Raw genomic sequence first — 20,670 nt, 5'->3', positions numbered from 1 at the left:
GTATTCTATAAATATATACTTTTTGTTGTCATTTCTAAATATTTATTCTCACTCTTATTTAAAATATTTTTCTTAATTATATTAATAGTAAGAATATTTTAGAAAAAAATTGTTCCCATGTGAGATTGCGAGCTGCTTATATGATTTGTTGATAAATCAATTAAATGTAAAACTAGTCAGCTATTCCCATCTTCTGTTGTTATTTTTCTGCTGTGCAAGTATTGTATCTTTGTAGGAATCCAACCACTCCATCACATCTTAGGCGATGGTTGTGATACTCGGTAATTTTTATAATTTTTTTATAATATTTGAGTGAATTAGATGGCAGTGTAAAGTTTTATTTTGATCACTACCCAACAACGTAAATTAATTGACAAAAAAATGTTACAACTTAATCTCGAGTTGAAAGTCACAATAAACGTTTGTGTAATAGGTTTAGGAAAAAAGTCATCCTTTGAATTAGAGACCAAAAAACAGGAGCCAAACATATGCCATAAGCAATTAACTTTTGGTTCTCTTGACTTTAGGGGGTGCCGTGCCTTGATGCAAAATACTCGGCAAAGAAACCAGTTATGAGTTATGATCAACCTTCAATCATCATTTCCTCGCAGAGCACGCTTTGCTGCGTTAACAATTGGTCCCCGCGAGCTTCCTTTTGCAACCATAGGAGCTCTGATGAGATATCATAGATGTATGCATTCACACCATTACTTCACCTTCTTTTTTCCATTTTCTAATATTAGCTCTTTAAGTTGAGTAGGGTTGGAATTTGCTATATTAAAGATACAAGAATATAATAAATACCTTTTTAAAAAATAAATATTTTTATCATTAATTGTTTAAATTCAAATAATATTGAAAGTGATTTTTTTTTTCTGTTAGACTGTATTGACCAGACAAGTAAGGGTGAATAATAAAAGACAAGTTTGCGTGCCGGGCACCAATTTTTAGGGGTTTCTTTAGAAATCATTAACCTCTCTAATATATCAAGTTTTAACTCATCCGAAAGACAATAAATCAAATGAGACAGAAAAGAAAGGATATGAGAAAGGGAATTTGGATGTTTAGATTTCTATTTATATAATCAATCATAACAATCATAACTCTCATAAATCCTACATGCAAAGAAAAAATACATTGTAATGTATCTAACGTGTATATTTTTCTTGTCATTCAAAACGTGGCTATGATCTAGGAAAAGGTATTACAGAAATTGCCTTGATCAATTCCAGTACAAGAAGAAACCAAAAAATGTCCACAAACCAAACTAAACAAAAGCACTTTCTTACTAAACATAACTAGAAAAAGCCAGTGCAAGGACTGGCATGGCCAAACCCATCAGTCCCTTAAGAGTAATCAATTTAGCAGCATTGCTAGGAGAAGGTGCAGGAACACTAGCAGCTGGAACTGTCGGAGAGGCCAAAGCTGAAGGAGTAGGTGCATCTGCTGAAACCTTGAGGACGTTAATATCAACCTTTTGTCCAGCTTGGCAGTGGCCAGGAACACCACAGAAGAAGAAGTGGTGACCATGATTGGTTATCTTAATGGAGTCATTGCCGGTGGTGAAGGTTGCAATAGGCGATGATGCGTTGCATGCCTTGTACATGACATGCGTCCCTCGCATCACATTATGGAATTGAGCATTGTACTGAAATACTGAAAAGCACAAATCACCAACTATTTCAGTTCTGTCCATACTAATAATCATAATTAAGTAAAGACTAATAAAGACCATGCTCTACAATGATTTTCTGTTGAATTTTTATGAAATGTACTAATTGAAATTTGTAAATGTCCACCGTGAGGCCAACAATCTCATTGCATGTTGTTGTTTTGTTTCTTCGTCCGTAAGAGGTCGTGAGCATCATAGCACAAAAAAGTTAATGCAAGTGGAGGTGGTGGGTCATGCTCGTTTTCATCTATCCTCACGAAACTGATGTGTGAAGGCTCTTCAAGAAAATAGAAAGGCTTCAAACGTTTCTAATTCCTATAAATATGATTAATTTTAATTTTTAAAATTTTTTTACTAGTTTAAAATTTAAAATAGTCCTTGTTGATGACATGATTTACCTGTACTAATACCATGTTAACAATTACCTTACTTAAGATAATAAATAATGCGACATATTTAAATGTATATTATATTAGAAACAGGACCGTTTAAAAAAATTATAATTTATTGGAACTGTAATGAAAAATTAGATGATGAAAACTAAATTCAGTGATATTTTTTAAGACTAAAAATATATTTTATTTAAATATAATTAAAAATAAATAAATATATATAAAGCAGAATTTTTTTATAATGATATAAATTTAAAAACTCTTATAATTAATCTGAATCTTTTATTTAACTTAAATTTAACATGTTATAATTTATTACTTCATTTATTGTTAGATTTTAAGTTAAATAAAAAGATCAAATTATATATAAGAGTTTTTAAATTTATACTAATATAAAAAAATAGAAAACTTAGATTGGATGTAAGAATTTTTAAATTTAAAAAAAACTTTTTCAATAACCAAGGCATTCTTACTCTTTAATAAAGTGAAAGAATATTAAAAATTGAAATGCTCAGCATGGAAGTGCAATGGTGGGGTATACTGGAAGCAAAAACAAGAGAAGTACTTAATTTGAGTTTTCTGCACTAATGGGCAATGTTAGAAAAATGGGGTATCACAGAATTGTGAAATAGCGTTAATATGTTTGTTTTCTTATCATTCTAAGAAGATAGTGCAGAACTAGTAAAAATTACGTTTTCCATTTTCCAGAAAAGGATTGAACTATTCTACTAACAATGAACAAAAACAACAAAAATAAACAAGCAAAACATAGAACTGGAGTTAAGAAGACTCACTGATAGTATCACCAATTTGGAAGCTCTTGGTAGCAGCCCACTTTTTGTAGTCTATGTTGCCAAGGGTAGTCCAACCAGCAGAGTCCCCAACCTTGTAAATAGCTGCATATGAAACCTGCAAAGCTGCCATCACCAAGAAAAACAAAACCACACCTCTTTCTACTAAAGCCATGTTTGTAAGCTCTGCCAAAAATAATTAGAGATTCTTCTCCTTGTTTTGTATGGTCTTTTGCTAAGGTTGGGGCTTTATATATCCTTTTGACTACCTTGGCTTCGAAAGGCGTTGGTTGTTGGAAGTTAGAGAATGGCAAAGCGAAACGATTAATCGTGTCTTGTTAATCGGTTTGTCTGATGAAAACATCCTTTGTAGTATTATTGACAAAGTGACATGTGGTCCGCATAATCTTATTAATCTCACCGCATTCATAGTTTTGATAGTACGGTGGGTCTCTGTAATTAATGCTCCTACTTCACTTTTTGTGTCTTTTCTTCATCTAACGTTCAAAAAGTAAAAACAGAAAGAGACTAACACACCCTTTCTAATATATTTTAATTAATTAAATTTTATTCAAAAATATAAAAAATATATAATTTTATTATTAATCTAATAAATTTTATTTATTATTTTATAATTTTTAATATATTTTATTTAATGTTATTTGAAAATATACTAAAAAATTACTAAAAAGTGTATGATTAGTACTTCTCAATTTAAGAATATATTTTTTAATATACTTTTAATTATTAATTAAAAATTTATAAAAAAAATAAATTATGATTGAAAAAGAGTAACTAATAACTAAAAGTGTATTGCTTGTAATTTTTCTTTTAAAATTTTAACTTTAATCATAAAATATTTATTTTAATTTTAAAAATATTTTAATTTAATTATATTTATGTAATGTAAAAACAAAAATCACGTGTAAGCGTTTCTCATGTCAATACCTATTTTATTTTACTAACTATATTTTACTTTAGGTCCTATTAAACAAATTTAAAATAATAAATAAATAAAGCTTCATTTATTTAAAAAAGTATTTTTTTTGTTTATAATCTTTTGTTAGTATTTGCCTTTATATTTTTGTTCTTGATTTTCTTTTCAAATATCTAACTTATATGATGCTGTGATTGAAGTATATGGAAAAATAATCATCATCTTTTCGTTGTCTAAAAGAAAAAATAAATTATTATTACAGATCATTTCCAAATGTTTTAGGATTCCTACGGTTTTTAATCGAAAAGTTGTTGTCAATTTTATTTTATTTTTTACATTAGCCCAAATATCCATCAGAGGAGATGTCGTTGAGTAAATGTTTTAAATAGATTTGAATATGTTTTTAATGTACATAACTATTAACTATGACTAAACTTGATCATAATTTTAAAAAGCTATTTATTGTAATATTCATAATTTTAAATTTTTTTAACATGATCCCTGTTATTATTTTACGGTGAGATGACATGATGTGTTTAGATATCATTAATAATTAATTAGAAAATTTATTTTTAAAATTTATGAAAACTAAAACTAAAGTATCATATTCGTAGGAATTAAAAAGACATTTTGCTTTTATTATTGATGATATTATTATTTACGATACGCGTATGCCAGAAACTTTTTTCAATATAAAGATCACAACTTAGCACTCGAGCTTACTCATACGGATTAAACTACTCAACCAACTAGTTTTCAAAATGTTGCGATTAATCGAAGTTGCGACAGACAAATCAATTTTGTGTTTAGCTGCGGATGTTTGATCCATTTTGGCAGTTGTACTGAGATGATAAGAATTATAAATTAGTCTAAGAGAAAACATTCATTTATTAAATTGAAAGTAACATTTGATTATCGGTATGATATTCTTTATCCTACTATTTGTAGCATTCATAGTCTTGCTTGTGGGCATGGTTGTGAGGTTGTGAGACTTGAAAGGAAAGAATGTTATGGTCTGTGCTGTTACGGAATCTTATGGGTGTCGTGATGACCATTTTTTGTGTTTTTATTTGTAACAAATGATTGGTAAGTGTCATCATAAATGGCAACCACCATACATTGTTTCCATTTGATGTTCACATTGCTTTGCACACGATAGAAGCATTAACCATGGCACTCATTTTATACAACCTCCCACTGAAAGCTACGTTATTATTTTTCATGTGTATCATAATCAGGTAATAAGCAGTTCTCAAACACAAATAAGGCACATTTTATTGGTAGATACTGTTGTAAGAAACTCATCACAATCACCAGAGAGTTATAAGTTTTATTTTAACCAAAATCTTACCTAAAAATTCTCTACTCGGCTGTTTTTATTAGACTCGATTCTTCTTGCCACCAATTAGTAACACCAAATATACCAAATCCGCAAGTAATTAATGTAATTTAGGATTTCATAATATTAGTATTGTTCATTCTTCTCAATCTTGTCTTCGTTTGGTCTATTATGCTTCTATTGTTGTCGTTTTCTTTTTAGATTCATTTTCTTTATTGTGCTCCTTTTTCCTTAAGCTCTGTCATCTGAGTTCTCAAAGGCTATTTGTATTTGAGGTAATGAGGTTGGTACAACCTAATTTAGTGTCGTTTTCTAATAACAAACGGGTTCATAAAGAATCCCTCACACATTTATTGTGCAATGTAGTAAAATACATCATGACTCTTTGCGTTCTTGATCACTAAGCATGCGTCCAGCTTAATGCTTGTTAATTTATTGTTAGCTATACTGTATTTTCCAATTCTAATCTGAAGCTATTGTTGCATCAGAATAGTTCTTAAACATGTCTTATACCTTGTTGCAGGAAAATAAGCAGAAAATGAAAACAATGAACTAGCAAAAAAATTCAAACAAAAGTCAAATAATATGCTAGAACTAGGCTCCAAGTCAAGAACAGAAAACAGAGGTAAAAAACAACATAGTATATTTGTTATGACTCCCTTAACAGGACAATTGCAGTAGCACTACCATGTTACAGACATAATTTCCCATAAGCCACTAACATAGGGGGAATGATAACTTGGTTAGGTTTAATAATCAAATCTAACCATGTACGCCATTGAGTCCAAAACACTCATTTGACACTAATTTACAACTGAGAAGCAGGATCAAATCCTGTTGACATTCTCATCCCTGATTGGGCAATTGACAGTGGCTACTTCTCTTCAATACAATCATCTTCAATAAACCTCTTCCACAACCAATGCTGCTTCCACACTCGCTCTGTCATCTCTTCAATAGGGACATTCTTTGTCTCAGGGACCAGGAAAAGCACAAAGGTGGACATGATCAAGACGCATCCAGAGAATAACAAGAAGATGCCAAACTTACACAGGCACAGCATTGAGAGGAAGGCCTGAGCAATGACAAATGTGAAGAGCAAGTTGACACAAACAGTGACACTTTGCCCTGCTGAGCGAGTTTCCAATGGGAATATCTCACTGGGAATCAACCAACTAAGAGGCCCCCATGACCATGCAAATGCAGACACAAAAATGCACACCATCACAACCACTAGCACAGCAAAACCTTTTGAGAGGTCCTCAGAATGGTCCTTCACCTTCACTCCTATTACAATTGCAATCACAAATTGAGACAAGAACATTTGAACACCAGCTTCCAATAAGAGCACTCGACGCCCAACTTTGTCTGCTGAATAGATTGAGACAATAGTGGAGAGGACATTAACAGCACCAGTAATCACAGCAGAGTACAAGGAAGCATCATTCTTGAATCCCAATGTGTTGAACAGCACTGGAGCATAAAACATGATGGCATTGATTCCAGTGAATTGCTGAAAAATCTGTTCTTTTGTTGTTTTTTTTTTTTTTTTTACACCCAAATGCAATAAGAAGATCCATCAGCAAATTGCAATTGAGCATACTGAATCACCTAACAATAACATACTGTTTCATGCGTGTTAGAAAAAAGAGTAAATATACAATTTTGTTTCTGAAATTGACAACGTGTTATTTGGTCTAAAGTTTGTGCATATACAGTTTTGCTGGGAAAGTCAACTTTGTGATAGATTGAAGGAGTAAGTTGATAGAAAAGGACTAATTTATAATGAAGTTAACAGATTCATGTACTAAACTATATACTAACTTTTGGGAACAAATTTTTAACGAACTCCTAAGAAAGTGTTTGAAAACATAGCACTGACCTGGAGGGCAATGGAAATGACAAGTTGAGGTCGGTTCCTGCGCTTGAGGATATTCCTAAAAGGGTGTTTCACCTCTTTGGCCACACGACTTGCCTCAACAAGCTCCAAGAACTCAGGCTCAACGTTGTTAATGCCACGAATCTTTCTCAACACAGCTTTGCCTTCTTCCAAGTGACCACGCTCAATGAGACTGTTTGGGGTGTCCACCACCAAGAAAGCCCCCAAGGTTAGGAGCAATGCTGGTAATCCACCCAAACCCAGAGATAGCCTCCAACCCCACCCACCTTTGATTCTGTCGTTGCAGGGCAGAATCTCAACAATTCAGCATCAGCAACAATGAAGATTAGCCCAAGGTAAATCAACACAAAATAAATGGTAGATGATTTGGAATTCATTGTCCTAGACAAATTAGCATTGGTTTTGCATGAAAACCAAATACCTTGCATTTTGTATCACTGAATTCTAGATTACTAGATCTCCTTACATTTCATTGAGTCACGTAAAAATGTTTCATCTATATCTGTTGATAGGCATTGAATAACTGAAACCTTATTAAAATTTGTGAATGTTTAGGAAGAGGGATGGATGTTTATTTAAACCTTTGATTTGAACTAAAGTATCTCACAATCTTAACTAAGTTTAAAGAAGAGGGTGTAGTTCCTTTTTTTGTCTCTTGTTACACATTTACCCGGGTTAGAACTTAGAACAGTCAAATTCTTTTATTTTATTGGTAGTTGAAAAATTTCACATTAATCAACCATTATGCAAGTCAACATTTCTGGGCCTGAACCATAGGGGACTTCAGCAGGATGAATTGCCAAACCAAGACTCACGGCCTAAAAAATGTACCAAACAAAAAAAGCGTGGTTATTTCTTTGAGGAAGGCCTTTGTATCTTATGCTCAGTCTTGTTTGTTGCCGTTGAACCATTTACGGAAGCTCAAAACACTAAGGAGAGTAGTCAAGCATGTGTAAGACTTTTGGGTATGTGAGAGAAGTCACAGAAATGTTTATAATTGTGTTGGTTTTCCATGCAGCTGAATCTCTCTGGAGAACAATCCCAATCAGGCCATCAATTTTGAAAATTTGACCAGCACCACTCTCACCATACCCACTAATTCAAATTGCTAATTACGACTAGTGATGCTTTCACTTGGGCATGTGCAACACGGGAGAGAATAGGTAGCCTTCTTCTGGCTATGATTTATTTGTTCTATAGTACGTTTTAAGTTTTTAACACAACTCATTTGATTCGTTTCCATTTCGAAAGAACCAAATTCAAACAAAAGTATGAACGACGCAAGAACTTACTTGTTGGTTCCATAGTTGACAAGGTTGGCGAAGAGAATGCCGAGGGTGACATTCAGCTGGAACAGAATGTTCAATGCTCCACGTATTCTTGGAGGTGCGATCTCTGAAAGAAAAACTGGCACCGCCTGTCATTATCAAATTAAAGCGAAAAATGAGTGAGTTAAAAGGCAATTGTTATTACTATTTCGAATTATCGTCCCCACGACATTATAATATTTTAGTCAAATGTTGAATTTTTTTTTTTCCGTTGTAAATTGAATTTGATCAAAATCGGCTTAGCTTTATCGTTTATATTGTATACTCAAGGAATCTAAGTTAAGGTCCAAGTAAAGACTAAGAGATAAGATAGAGATAGCATTTGTAAACTGAAAAAAAACAAGTTGCACTAAATTAAGTTTTGGTTGCATTTTCAATGTCAAAAGGAGATTCGTTATATAATTAAATGAGAGAAAATAGGAAGTGATCTCCATCAGGGGTCACAAATGTCAAATAGCAAGAACAATTTAAAGCCGAAAAAGGTGGGTTGGAGTTGAATAAAGTAATGGGCGATTAGGACCTTGGGAGTGCATGCCAAGGAAGCTTTTGTAGAAGAATTTGAATTTTTGACGTTGTTATATAATGTGATACGATTAAAAAAGATTCATTATAATTAATTTTATAATCTATTAATAAAAATTATATATATTATGTTATTTAAGCCATTGTCTTGATATTATAGACTTGGCTTCCACGGAAGCATGGTAATTGATAGCATGGGTGTATAATATGTTTTTATATTGATCATTATTTTAATCGAATAGGTGGGTGTATAATTAAGACACAGTAGAGCAAGTAAAACTAGAAAACCTATTTTTGTCTTATAGGAAGGGACACTCGCATCTGACATCAGATTATTAAGTTTTGAGTTGATAGATCAAATTGCATTAGTATATGCTTTTAAACAAAAGCTTTATTCTGTTGAGGAAATTACCAAAGGAATTTGGTTTAACATATCCGAATAATCCCAAACGGGACGGGCGTGAGTCCATCTTGACCCCTCTTTTTCTTTTAAATGTTAAATATAAGCTTATTTTTTAAATTAAAATATATTATATCCATTTTTATTTATTATAAAATTTGTAACAACAAATTATAAATCTATTTTTCATATAAGTTATTATATTCATTGATTTGATTTAATGTATAATTTACTGGTTTGATCATTTGTTACTGTGATCATTCACTATTTTTTATTAGTTTTAATGAATTATTTATTTGATTCTTGTAAAAAAAAAATAAGAGAAAGTAATATTTTTCAAAAGGAAGGTAAAAATGAATTTATTTTCTTTTAATGATTAACGTTATTTCTCTTGTTAAAGGGTATATATTTTTTCTTAAATACTATTCTTTAATTTTAATTTACATCAATTTATCGTATTGTTAATACCAAAAATTTTATATATTAAAAAAGTTAAAGATTATAAATTTGAATTTTGATATAACATATGAAGTTAATAATTTATGCAATTTATTTGTATCATTCATTCTTATATTCAAAAGTATTTTTAAGATTTATTCTATATAATAATTTTAAATTTTTTATTTATTTAATTAATTTTTATATAATAAAAGTCCTGTTTCTTTATAATTAGCATACTTTTTATTATATTTTTTAAAACAAAAAAAATTATTATTATTTAATAATAGTAATATAATTTTTATTTTACTTAATTTTAAAAATGTATCCATGTAATGCATAAAAAATATTATATAATACAATAAAAGGGATTCACTTACTTCATAAGTGATTTTTTAAACTTGTTGTACTTAATAATATTTTTAAAAAAATACGATTTTAATAAATCTAAGCATTAAATTATATGATATTATTTTAGTGATCATGCATAAAAAATTTAAATAAACTAAATATTTATAAATGTATTATCTTCTTATAATCAGCATTTATTTATATTTTAAATCATAAATTGAAATAAAATAAAAAATAAGCTTTAATTAAGTATTGATTTGAAATCAATTATATTTATAAAAACACTTTATTTTCTTACTTTATACAATTTTTTTATACTTTAAAAGAGTTTAAAAGGTAAATTATACGTTAGAATCACATTATTTAATTAAATATCAAATAAATTTAATATTATATAAAATTTTCTAAATCTAGTTACTTTCGATATTTATATTATATATTATTTCCTCTATTAATTAAATCAAACCTAATATTAAAAATACAATAATAAACATTCCTAATATTTAATTTTAAAAAACAAGTATTATACCTTTCAATAATTTTTATTAATATGATGACATACGATTAATTATTTACGTTGTAAACATATTTCAAATAAATTTTAAAACAGTATAACTAAAATATAAATTTGAACATAGATTTGAATGATATTAAACAGACCTGATTAGCAAACCCAACTCCAGAACCAAGTAAGATCCGGCCAATGAAGAGCATGAGAAGGTTGTGAGCAGCAGCATTAAAAGCAACTCCACTCATGAAGATGAAGCCTGCTATCAACATGGTCACTCTTCTCCCCAGCTTCCGAGTCGTATACGACGCTAAGAACGTCGCCGTTAAACCAGCTATGTACAGAGACGACGTGAACAGCTGCAGCTTTTCGTTGTCGTATTTGCAGTAGTTGCTCTCCACTTCTTTCTCTTCCACTATCTTTCTGTACACCTCCGGAAAAAACTTCTTCAAGAATGCTGGCATCGATGTCACACCACCTGATTCAAGTTAATTATCCCACAATCCCATCCCCAAAAATATAATAAGTATTATTTTATTATCTTCAGCAAAAAAAAAAATCAAAAATTGTCAATAAAAGAAGATAATTAAACAAACAACAAAACAAATAAATAAATAAAACATTCAAAAGTTTCACGATGTCACTGTCAAGGGGAAGAGTTGTATTGTTTATATACATTTTTTATCATATGATTCTTCTTTATTATATTATTTATTTTATTACATTTTTTCCTTTATTTCTATCTTTTTCTACTTTTACATAAAATGTAATACAAAAATTTAAGTGCAGCGTAACATTTCTTGAAGGAGACACATAGGTGATTAAAGAAAAAAGAAAGGATTTTAAATATATTTAGACACCCTCATCGTACATTATCTCAACCAACCACATCAGTTTCATACAAAATTTACGAATCTCATTTTGTGAAAACTAACATTTGACTATGTATGAAGTAAACCAAAAGACAAAAAGAAACTAAGGTGAGAGAGATGGTGGCTAAGGCCAACTAGCTTATGAAAAAGAGTTCTTTTATTTATACAATTATTTTAAATAATATTTTTATAATGTTATTTTTTTATCTCATTGATCATTTTATTTCACAATATTCCCTCTTATTTATTGTATTATTTTTTGTGAAAAAAAACTGTGTACATGCAATTTCTCTGTGAAAAATGGGCCGGGCATGTATGTTGGGTTCGTGCTCCGGTCATACAGAGAGATATATGAAACCTAACTTTTCATGATCGTCATAAAAAGGTATATATAAACAAAAACAACGGAAGACTTTTGCATAGAAAATATGAATACGAAGATTTCATTATACACATACATCAAATACATACATATACATCAAATAGCACGAGAAAATAGTCCCATGAAAAGAGCCAAAAGTTTAAAAAAATGGTTCTAGCGAGATCATCCTCAAGCTCAAGAAAACATACAAAGGTAAATTACACGAACGGATGATTAAAATGAGAGGGGGAATTGAATGGGGGTGAAACCATCCATTACCAGAAACGCCAACGTCGTATCCAAACATAAGACCGCCGGTAGCAGCCATTATGCATGAAATGATGACGATTGGAGTTATCTTTGCCTCAAAACCATCGCCACCTCCGCTTGTGGTGAAGCCTCCGCCAGCCATAGTTTAGTAGATAAGGGAGCTTCACTTCAACGTTTATGTGATCCTCCCACACACGTACTAGAGTGAACAAAAATTTTTACTATCACTTGCCTTTCCGCTTCGATAATTTATAACCATTTGAAAGAGTTTCATTTTGCCCTTTCTTTCCCTAGAAAAGAAGAAAAGATATAAGATAAATATAAAAAGTAATGTATATTTATAAAAAGAAATAATTTTAATATACTATAACTATAAAATTATCTTTGAGCATCCCCCGAATGATGCACAAAAAATTACCTTATGGAAATGAGCTAGCTATAGTAAAGTGGGTGGAAGGAAGAGTGTTAAGTTGTCATCATTCCACAGATTCATGGTTCACAAGAAGAGAATCATGTTGATGATTGGCTGTCAGGTTTCTCACGTAACTTAGTTGATTCTTTTTCTTATTAGATGTGATCATCCACCCCTTTTATAAGATTTTAGTTTCTTTCTTTCGTAAAATGTTAGTATAGTTGTAGATTTGTTGTCTCCCTTTAAAATAAATATAAACAACTAAAAAAAAACAGAATCTCTTTAGAAAAATATAGCACAAAGTTTTGTTTGTCAAATCAAACAAAATTTTGTTTTGGATTGAAACTCTCAATTTACATTTTTTTTCCTTCTTAATCATAGATATTTTTTTATAAAAAAAAATCATATTCGAATAAGTTGAAATGTTATGGGTCATAAACTTTTTCTTGTCACTATTTGTTATTCTTTTCCATACTTTTACCTTTTATTTTAAAAACTTGTGTAAAAATTTAAAAAATAATGCTCTTATATTTATTTAAATTAACATTAAAATATTCTATTATATTAATTTATTTATCTCTCTTATTAATTAATTATTCTTATTTTAAGTTAAAGATGTAATTGAAAAAACTAATTAATATTCTTATAATTTTTTTAAAGTGACAGATAAATAAAAATAAAACATTTCTTAAAGAGTGACAGATAAAAACAATGCAGTTTTTTTTTTTGAACAATTAATCAATTTATGATACAATGTTTCAAAAAGCTGAGTTATATTAAATTATGTAAAAATAAATTATATTATATTTTGTTTTATTGACAATTCCTAGCTAGTATCTATTAACTAAATATTTTTCTTGTGTAATATTGTATGTACGTATTGGATAACGAAATTAAAATGATATTTTCATGTTTCTAATAGGATGTATTTATTCTCAAGAAGGAAAAACATTATGAGGAGAATAGAAAATATAATAAATATAGTTAATACAATTAAAAATAAAACTATAAATTAGGTTTTTTTTTTTTAAATATTATATGTAGCAAATGTAATCTGGGCTTTTGCTGGGAAGATTTTTCAGTGGCAAAATCCTATCATCAAACAGGGTCTGCCACACATTTGGGAGACAAAAGACTATAGGCAATAATTTATATGCGAATCTAATAAGTGTTATTTGTGGATATGAACATGAAAAATGAAGTTATATACAGTCATTAGACCCTCTAACATAATTAGAACTTTTCTAATGTAAATCAAGGATATGTTTTAGTTGAACTACCGATTTGTTAAAAATGTAGAAAATACTAATATGAAAACACTTGTTATGTTATAAGGGGAATAAAGCTTGAAAAAAAGGGTCCAAAATCTCATTTCAAGATAATGAATAGGGTGTATAATCAATATATGCCGCAGATTATCACATGACAGTGACGAATTCTTATTGCAATCACATGTGGGAATCAATCAATGTCACTTAAAACGTGTGATGATGTTTTGCCATCAACAAAATAAAGATTATTTTATTTTAGTTTTGTTAATCTTATTTTTTAAAAATTAAATTTAATAGATCAATGATGATAAAAGTTTTTTATCATCAACAAAATAAAGATTATTTTTAATATGATAAATGTTTTTTTAATAAAGTTTTGTTATAATTTTATTTATATTTTTATATTTTATAAAAAGTATGTAGTAAATAAAAAGTGTATATATTTATCATTTTAAATATATAATATATTTAATAATAAGGAAAATGTATAAAATAAAAAATATTTTTAAAATATTAGAAGTTGATCCATGAAATTGAGATAAACAGAATCATATTCTAGTTTTATTGTGACATTCATTTTATGAATATGCATTTTATTCCAATTATTCCCTTATGTTGGCTTGGCTAGGAATCTATGACCACTAATACCAAGAAAGGACACAAGGCAACTTGAGTTGTTTAAACCAAAGACAGAAAATGGATAAACTTTCTCCAAATACACTAATTAAAGATGATACGTTTTGAGCCAAAACCCCAAAGCTATTAATTTCATTTTCGCTAACAACGCTGAACTCCAATTCTTGTTACTCCGTTGAAGATTCGTTCTACTACACGGCAAATGACTCTTGTTCTCATGGGTTTTTACATTAATAAAATAAAATATTACATGTATACACCAAATTAAAAATTGATTAAAATCAACTTAAGTTATATAAAGAAGATAATTGACTTTAGTTTAAAAAAGTATATAATATTGACAAACAATAACATGCAACACTTCATCCATCTATGGTAAAGTAATAAAGGATCCATTAACTCGACCATGGTTTGGAATGCCTTCAAGCTTCTCTTTCCGTTTGTCCTAATTAGCTTCTTCCTTATTCTGCTACCACAGAAGCATAGACCCCAACCTTTCTAGACTAGAGTTGTTCAAGCAACAGAACTACAGCTAACAGCGCCTTTCAATTGAACCTCAGGACCCTTTTCTCTTCATTATCTTCCAAAGCCACCGCCAATAATAAATTCGACAATACCATAGTCGTAAGAACCAACTCCTCAGACAGTCTACAGCCTATTCATGTAAAATTTTTTGTGAATATTACGTATCGTTGTTTGTCAATGTTTTTGTTAAACAAAAGTGGATTATAATCGATTTTTTTTTTTACATATATTATTAAAATTAATTGAAATCAACTTATATAATACATTTAATTATAATAACAATAAAATTTGTTTTAATTGACTTCTGTATAATTTAAACTAACATATTTTTATAAAACTTTTTAATTTGATATATATATATATATGTAATATTTGATTTTTTATTTTGTTAATTTAAAAAAATCTTTTTTCATGCATCTCGTTAAATGTTGTCCGCGTTAATCAATTATTAAGATTAGTTTTTGCTTAATATAATAAGGTTATACCCATTCTTACAAGTGTTGTTTTGAAGGTTCAAATTCCTTAGGCTGGTTAAATAATTTTAAATGTATCACTTAGAGATATATTTTTCTTAAGTACTCTCTGTGCACAAAATGTTACCGATGGTACGTACGTACTTGTGCCTTAAAAGTGTTAATAAAATTTATGATTATTATTAACATTAAAAATAAATTTTCAATAATTTATTTATTAATTAAGTAGTACTCTTAACATTTTTCTATATAAAAAAATGTTTTTGAGTATGCAAATATTTTGCCCAAAATATTATGTTAGTGGTAATGACTATATGATTGGTTATTTAAAATTTATGTTCAATTTACTCGTTTAAAATAACAATGTTCATAAAATATTATTTATATTAATATCAAGATCATTCAGAGTTTAAATTTATCTTATTTAAATAATTAAAATATGTTTAATTTTAAACTAACATTAGTTTATAATTAAACAAATGAATTTATCAAATATTTAATCAACAATTAAAATTATAAATTTAATTTAAATACAAATTAAGTATAATTTTTTTATAATGTTAATTATAATTTATCATATCAATAAAAATTATTAATTTTATATTAAATAATATAAAAATTATATGTATACTATATTTTAATTAATTAATAATGTAAAATTATTTGCCACAAAAATTTGTCAAAATTAAATTACTAAAACTATAATAATTTACAAATATTTTAACTTATTTACTATCATATGTGCACAACTATTTAAACCATTTGTTTGCTACTTTAATCTGACGTAATCCGTTTTCATTGGTTGGTCTCTTTCTAACTAACTTCTTAATATGAACATTTTTAATATCTTAATGATCAATATATATATATAGAGAGAGAGAGAGAGAGAGAGTTAGAAAGATAAAGAGAGAGAAGTATAATATAAAGATGTAAGGAATTATACAAATATGTAAAATTAATATAGCTCAAAGAGGAGGCAACAATTTATTGTCCTCCATTTTTTTTCTATGTTCCCGCAACATTTCCAAGAAAAAAAAAGTGGAAATATGGATGGTTTAACGATGGAGTAGATGACATTTTTTAGGTAAACCAACTTATTGAAGGCTCCCTGCACCCTGTGGTTGTGGATACAAGTGGCAGCAATATGATTATACCGAAAAGAATGGCTGTGGAGGAACTCAATCATCCATATATTTCTTCCAAAACCAGTGTTCTCTCCATACTTTCTCAGTCATCTCTTCAATGGGTACACTCTTTGTCTCTGGAATTAGGAACACTGTGAATACGGTCATGATAATCACCCAGGCCGAGAAAAAGAGGAAGATGCCGTACTTGAGGGTGCACATCATGGACAAGCATGCCTGTGCAATAATGAAGGTGAAGAGCATGTTGACGAACACCGTCACACTCTGCCCAGCCGACCTAGTCTCTAATGGGAATATCTCACTGGGAATTAGCCACCCAAGTGGGCCCCATGACCATGCAAAAGATGACACGAATGTGCAAACCAACACCACCACCAATATGGCAAATCCTTTGCTCAAGTTACTTGAGTGGTCTTGTACCTTCAGCCCCAAAATTACTGCAATCAGCACCTGAGACACAAGCATTTGCGCACAAGCTTCCAACAGCAGCACCTTCCGACCAGCTTTGTCCACGAAGTAAATAGACACCAAGGTGGACAGCACATTCACTGCTCCTGTTATCACAGCAGAGTACAAGGAAGCGTCATTGTGAAATCCCAACGTGTTGAACAGCACCGGAGCGTAGAACATGATCGCGTTGATTCCAGTGAATTGTTGGAAAACCTATACCGAAATGCTAATTCAGAAATAATAGAGTTTTGGTTTTTAATTAGTGAATATGAATAACAAGTATGAAGTTAGGACCTGCATGCAGATGGCAATGACCAATGGAGGACGGTTGTGGCGCTTGAGGATGTCCTTGAAGGGACTTTTGACCTCTTTAGCCACTTTACTAGCTTTGAGGATCTCCTGGAACTCTGGTTCAACATCTTCCACACCACGAATCTTCTTCAGCACAGCCTTTCCTTCTTCCTCGTAACCCCTCGCAATAAGACTGTTGGGAGTGTCATCCACAATGAGGGCCCCTAATGTTAGCATAATTGCGGGAACCCCTGCCACGGCCAATGATATCCTCCACCCATATCCGGCTTTAATCCTATGCAAATATTTACACACATAATTAATCAAACTAAAGTTTATGCTTTCAAATCCAAATCAATTTTCTATCACATTAAATTCTCACTTTGCAGTAAACCAGTTGACAATGTTTGCAATCAGAATGCCAATTGTGCAGTTAAGTTGGAACAAGATATTGAGTGCTCCACGAATCCTTGTGGGTGCCATCTCAGAAAGAAACAACGGCACAGCCTGTTGTCAAAATTACAATATTAATTAATCAAGAATCAGCAAAATTAATTATATTGTACGAAACAGATGAAAGTAGAATGAAAAATGAAATGCTTAAGGACCTGATTAGCGAAACCAACACCGCAGCCAAGAAGGATCCTGCCTAAAATAAGCAGTCCAAGGCTATTTACCACAACGTTCAACACAGTTCCGACAATGAAGAAAATCCCAGCAATCAACATAGTTTGTTTGCGCCCTAACTTCCTTGTCACTGGGGAAGCAAACAAGGTCGCTACCAATGCTGCTAGGTAGAGAGAGGATGTAAACAATTGAAGGTTTTGATTGTCATATTTGCAGTAGTTACTCTCAGTCCCTTGCGATTCTGTCGTCCTTCTGTATACTTCTGGGAAAAACTTTCGTAGAAAGCCAGGCATTGATGTCACACCACCTGCAGTAGCATACATTCACAATATTAATTTCTCACATTAAATATGATTTTATTTAATTAAACTGAGATCGTGACAATGATTCTAAAAAAATTACCCTATCCTTAGATGTAATTTAATTTAATTTTAAACCTGATTAATGAATAAATGCAAAATCAATATCATATAATTATATGTACCTGAAATTCCAATATCATAACCAAACATAAGACCACCGGTGGCGGCCATTATGCAAGATATTATGACAGACGCTGTGATCCTAGACTCAAAGTCGGTCCCAGACGTTGAGGCAAATGATCCTCCCGCCATGATAGTTAGCTAAATGTCAGTGCAATTTGGAATTTTATTTTTCTATGTACCAAAGTTGATTGCTAGGTTGTTCTAGCTTCAACACTTCTATCCTGTATGATGTGTTGTTTTGGGGAGGGGGGTGGGGGTTTAAAGGCGATACGAAGAGATCGAGATTAATTTGTGAGAGCAAGTTTGACGGAGTGTTACCTGCATTCCTTACTTCGCGACTTGTCGAACAATATTAACCATGCGGAGATTCGTTGCTTAGAGAAGCAACATCTGTAAACCTTCAAATAAGGGCTCACTCCGCTTTTCATTATCTTTCGAGTATACGATTACTGAACGTGTGGCTCTGAGTTAGAAGATGACCTCACGTCAAAATGCCTCTGACGAAGCTTCTCTAACAATGTCTCAAAATAGCAATTTATTTGGATGATAATGATGGTGTTAGAAATTAAGAATAGACATTGATAGCAGATAATTTATGTCTTTAGATACCTACATATGTCGAAGGGCTAACAACTTCTGTTAATTTAGCAAAAATAATAATACCATAAGCGTATACGCACGCATCAAGCGTGATATACATTTTTTAATTCTTAAGTTTGATTAATCTAAGAGATGTAAGAAAGAAGACAATATATATTCAGGCATAGCCAAAAATGGAAATATTAAAAAATTCTATTAATAATGTTAAGGAACATTTATAAATTTGATTTTATGCAAAAAAAGATAGCTTTAGTCTTAAAAAATAATTTAATTTAAATATACTGATAGATTTTTTATACAGTCATTCAACAATAAATTATTATATTAACAAATTCATTAATTTTTATGATAATTAATTAATTTAGTTTTAGTGTAGTGTCAGTATAAAACTTTTTATATTATATCAATTAATGAAAATTCATTCTGAACATTTTTTATTAATTATTATAAAAAATAATAAAGATTCTTAATGACATAATAATCTCTATGATTAGCTGATAGTTAAAAAAATTACCATGTAGGTAGTGTTTATAAATTAAAATTTTAATTAATACAAAACTTACAATGCATCAAAATTAAACATTTAAAAAATATATATTTGAAAGTAGGTAATTTCGATATAATAATTTTATATCAAACTTAAATTGATATTAAAATTTATTTAGAATTTCTCAATGTAATACCGAAAAATAAAGTGTTTATTTAATTATACATGTATTTAGAAACAAAATTAATTTTAGGTAAAAAATAATAAAAATTAAAATGACGTACATATGAAAACAGCATAACAAACATGCACGTGCGGAGATGTAGCTTATCCATGTGTACAACCCAATATCGAACCCAGTGTTTTTTGAAAGTTAAAAAAGTAATAATTGTAAGAGTAATGAGAAGTTAATTAATAATATCACTCGAATTGATTCAGACTTTCACAAACCTAATTTTTAGCTTATGCAATTAAGTCAAAATATCTAATGAGTCCCAATGTCATTTTAATTAAAAAGATTAGCTAAACAAAATAAAACTAAACAATTTATCGTGTTAGGTAAATTCAAACACGTGTTTTTAAGTGAGAAAATAAAATTAATCACGTAAGAGTTTAAACAGTTCTTATAAATAGATCGCAGCGGTTCGAATTATAGATAAATCATATTTGGTATTTCCAAAGTTTCATGACCACCAAAAATTAAAAAAATAAAACCTTAATTTTCAATTTCTATCAGATATTTATGTAAAGGTACAGGTGGATGGCCCTTGACAATAAGCTAAGCACTTTAGGCATTGGATAGGTCCAACTATGTCAAAATCAAACTTAGCCCTAGTTATTTTTCCAAGATCTGCACAAATTTTCAATATTTAAAGCGAAGCATTCAACTCATAAAAGCAAATTAATTTGACAATGAAAGATAAAGAAAGTAAACTATCGTAAAGACTTTCAAGAAAGCCAAGAGACGATAAAATTATTTTAGGATAATGTATTAATAAGTTGAAACATAAACTTGAAAAAGAAAATCTTAACGAGGTCCATTATTTGTTTATCTTACATTTTCCACGTTATTTTGGCTTATTTATATGGAATCTAAGATCCATGCAACTCTCCAAGAGTATAAAGTCCCATGGGATACAAGTAAATTATCTTTCTAATACAAGTAACACAGACGAAAATTGAGTTTA

General features: G+C 30.0%; 3 protein-coding genes across 3 annotated transcripts; all 3 read right to left on the bottom strand.

Annotated features, from left to right (window-relative positions):
* Window positions 1-1,288: 1,288 nt before the first annotated feature.
* Window positions 1,289-3,030, bottom strand: LOC113873452 (mavicyanin-like). The gene is made up of 2 exons (XM_027511577.1): window positions 2,859-3,030; window positions 1,289-1,656 (listed from the first exon to the last, which is right to left on the bottom strand). Exons 1-2 carry the CDS (start codon window positions 3,028-3,030, stop codon window positions 1,289-1,291), a joined length of 540 nt encoding a protein of 179 aa, XP_027367378.1.
* Window positions 3,031-5,831: 2,801 nt separating this feature from the next.
* LOC113872760 (sugar transport protein 13-like) lies at window positions 5,832-12,223 on the bottom strand. Its single transcript, XM_027510562.1, has 5 exons — window positions 12,091-12,223; window positions 10,731-11,056; window positions 8,324-8,448; window positions 7,014-7,305; window positions 5,832-6,653 (listed from the first exon to the last, which is right to left on the bottom strand). The coding sequence occupies exons 1-5, from the start codon at window positions 12,221-12,223 to the stop codon at window positions 6,006-6,008; spliced, it is 1,524 nt and encodes a 507-aa protein (XP_027366363.1). The 3' UTR covers window positions 5,832-6,005.
* A 4,353-nt stretch (window positions 12,224-16,576) lies between these two features.
* Window positions 16,577-18,525, bottom strand: LOC113873116 (sugar transport protein 13-like). Its single transcript, XM_027511100.1, has 5 exons — window positions 18,396-18,525; window positions 17,893-18,218; window positions 17,667-17,791; window positions 17,288-17,579; window positions 16,577-17,206 (listed from the first exon to the last, which is right to left on the bottom strand). The coding sequence occupies exons 1-5, from the start codon at window positions 18,523-18,525 to the stop codon at window positions 16,577-16,579; spliced, it is 1,503 nt and encodes a 500-aa protein (XP_027366901.1).
* Between the last annotated feature and the right edge of the window lie 2,145 nt (window positions 18,526-20,670).

Source organism: Abrus precatorius, unplaced genomic scaffold, assembly GCF_003935025.1.
Source record: "Abrus precatorius isolate BTA unplaced genomic scaffold, Abrus_2018 Scaffold7, whole genome shotgun sequence".
NCBI classification, from domain to species: domain Eukaryota; kingdom Viridiplantae; phylum Streptophyta; class Magnoliopsida; order Fabales; family Fabaceae; genus Abrus; species Abrus precatorius.
The sequence above is the reverse complement of the archived record's forward strand: the minus strand, read 5'-3'. Positions and strand labels throughout refer to the sequence as shown.

Excerpts from the sequence above, each read along its gene's own strand:
- LOC113873452 (XM_027511577.1), bottom strand. The coding sequence starts at position 3,030 with ATGGCTTTAGTAGAAAGAGGTGTGGTTTTGTTTTTCTTGGTGATGGCA. Across the intron at positions 1,657-2,858 it reads CCAAATTGGTGATACTATCA|TATTTCAGTACAATGCTCAA; the intron begins GTGAGTCTTCTT and ends TGTGCTTTTCAG.
- LOC113872760 (XM_027510562.1), bottom strand. The coding sequence starts at position 12,223 with ATGGCTGGCGGAGGCTTCACCACAAGCGGAGGTGGCGATGGTTTTGAG. Across the intron at positions 11,057-12,090 it reads ATACGACGTTGGCGTTTCTG|GTGGTGTGACATCGATGCCA; the intron begins GTAATGGATGGT and ends AACTTGAATCAG. Across the intron at positions 7,306-8,323 it reads GTCAACTATGGAACCAACAA|AATCAAAGGTGGGTGGGGTT; the intron begins GTAAGTTCTTGC and ends CTGCAACGACAG.
- LOC113873116 (XM_027511100.1), bottom strand. The coding sequence starts at position 18,525 with ATGGCGGGAGGATCATTTGCCTCAACGTCTGGGACCGACTTTGAGTCT. Across the intron at positions 18,219-18,395 it reads TTATGATATTGGAATTTCAG|GTGGTGTGACATCAATGCCT; the intron begins GTACATATAATT and ends ATGCTACTGCAG. Across the intron at positions 17,580-17,666 it reads GTCAACTGGTTTACTGCAAA|GATTAAAGCCGGATATGGGT; the intron begins GTGAGAATTTAA and ends ATATTTGCATAG.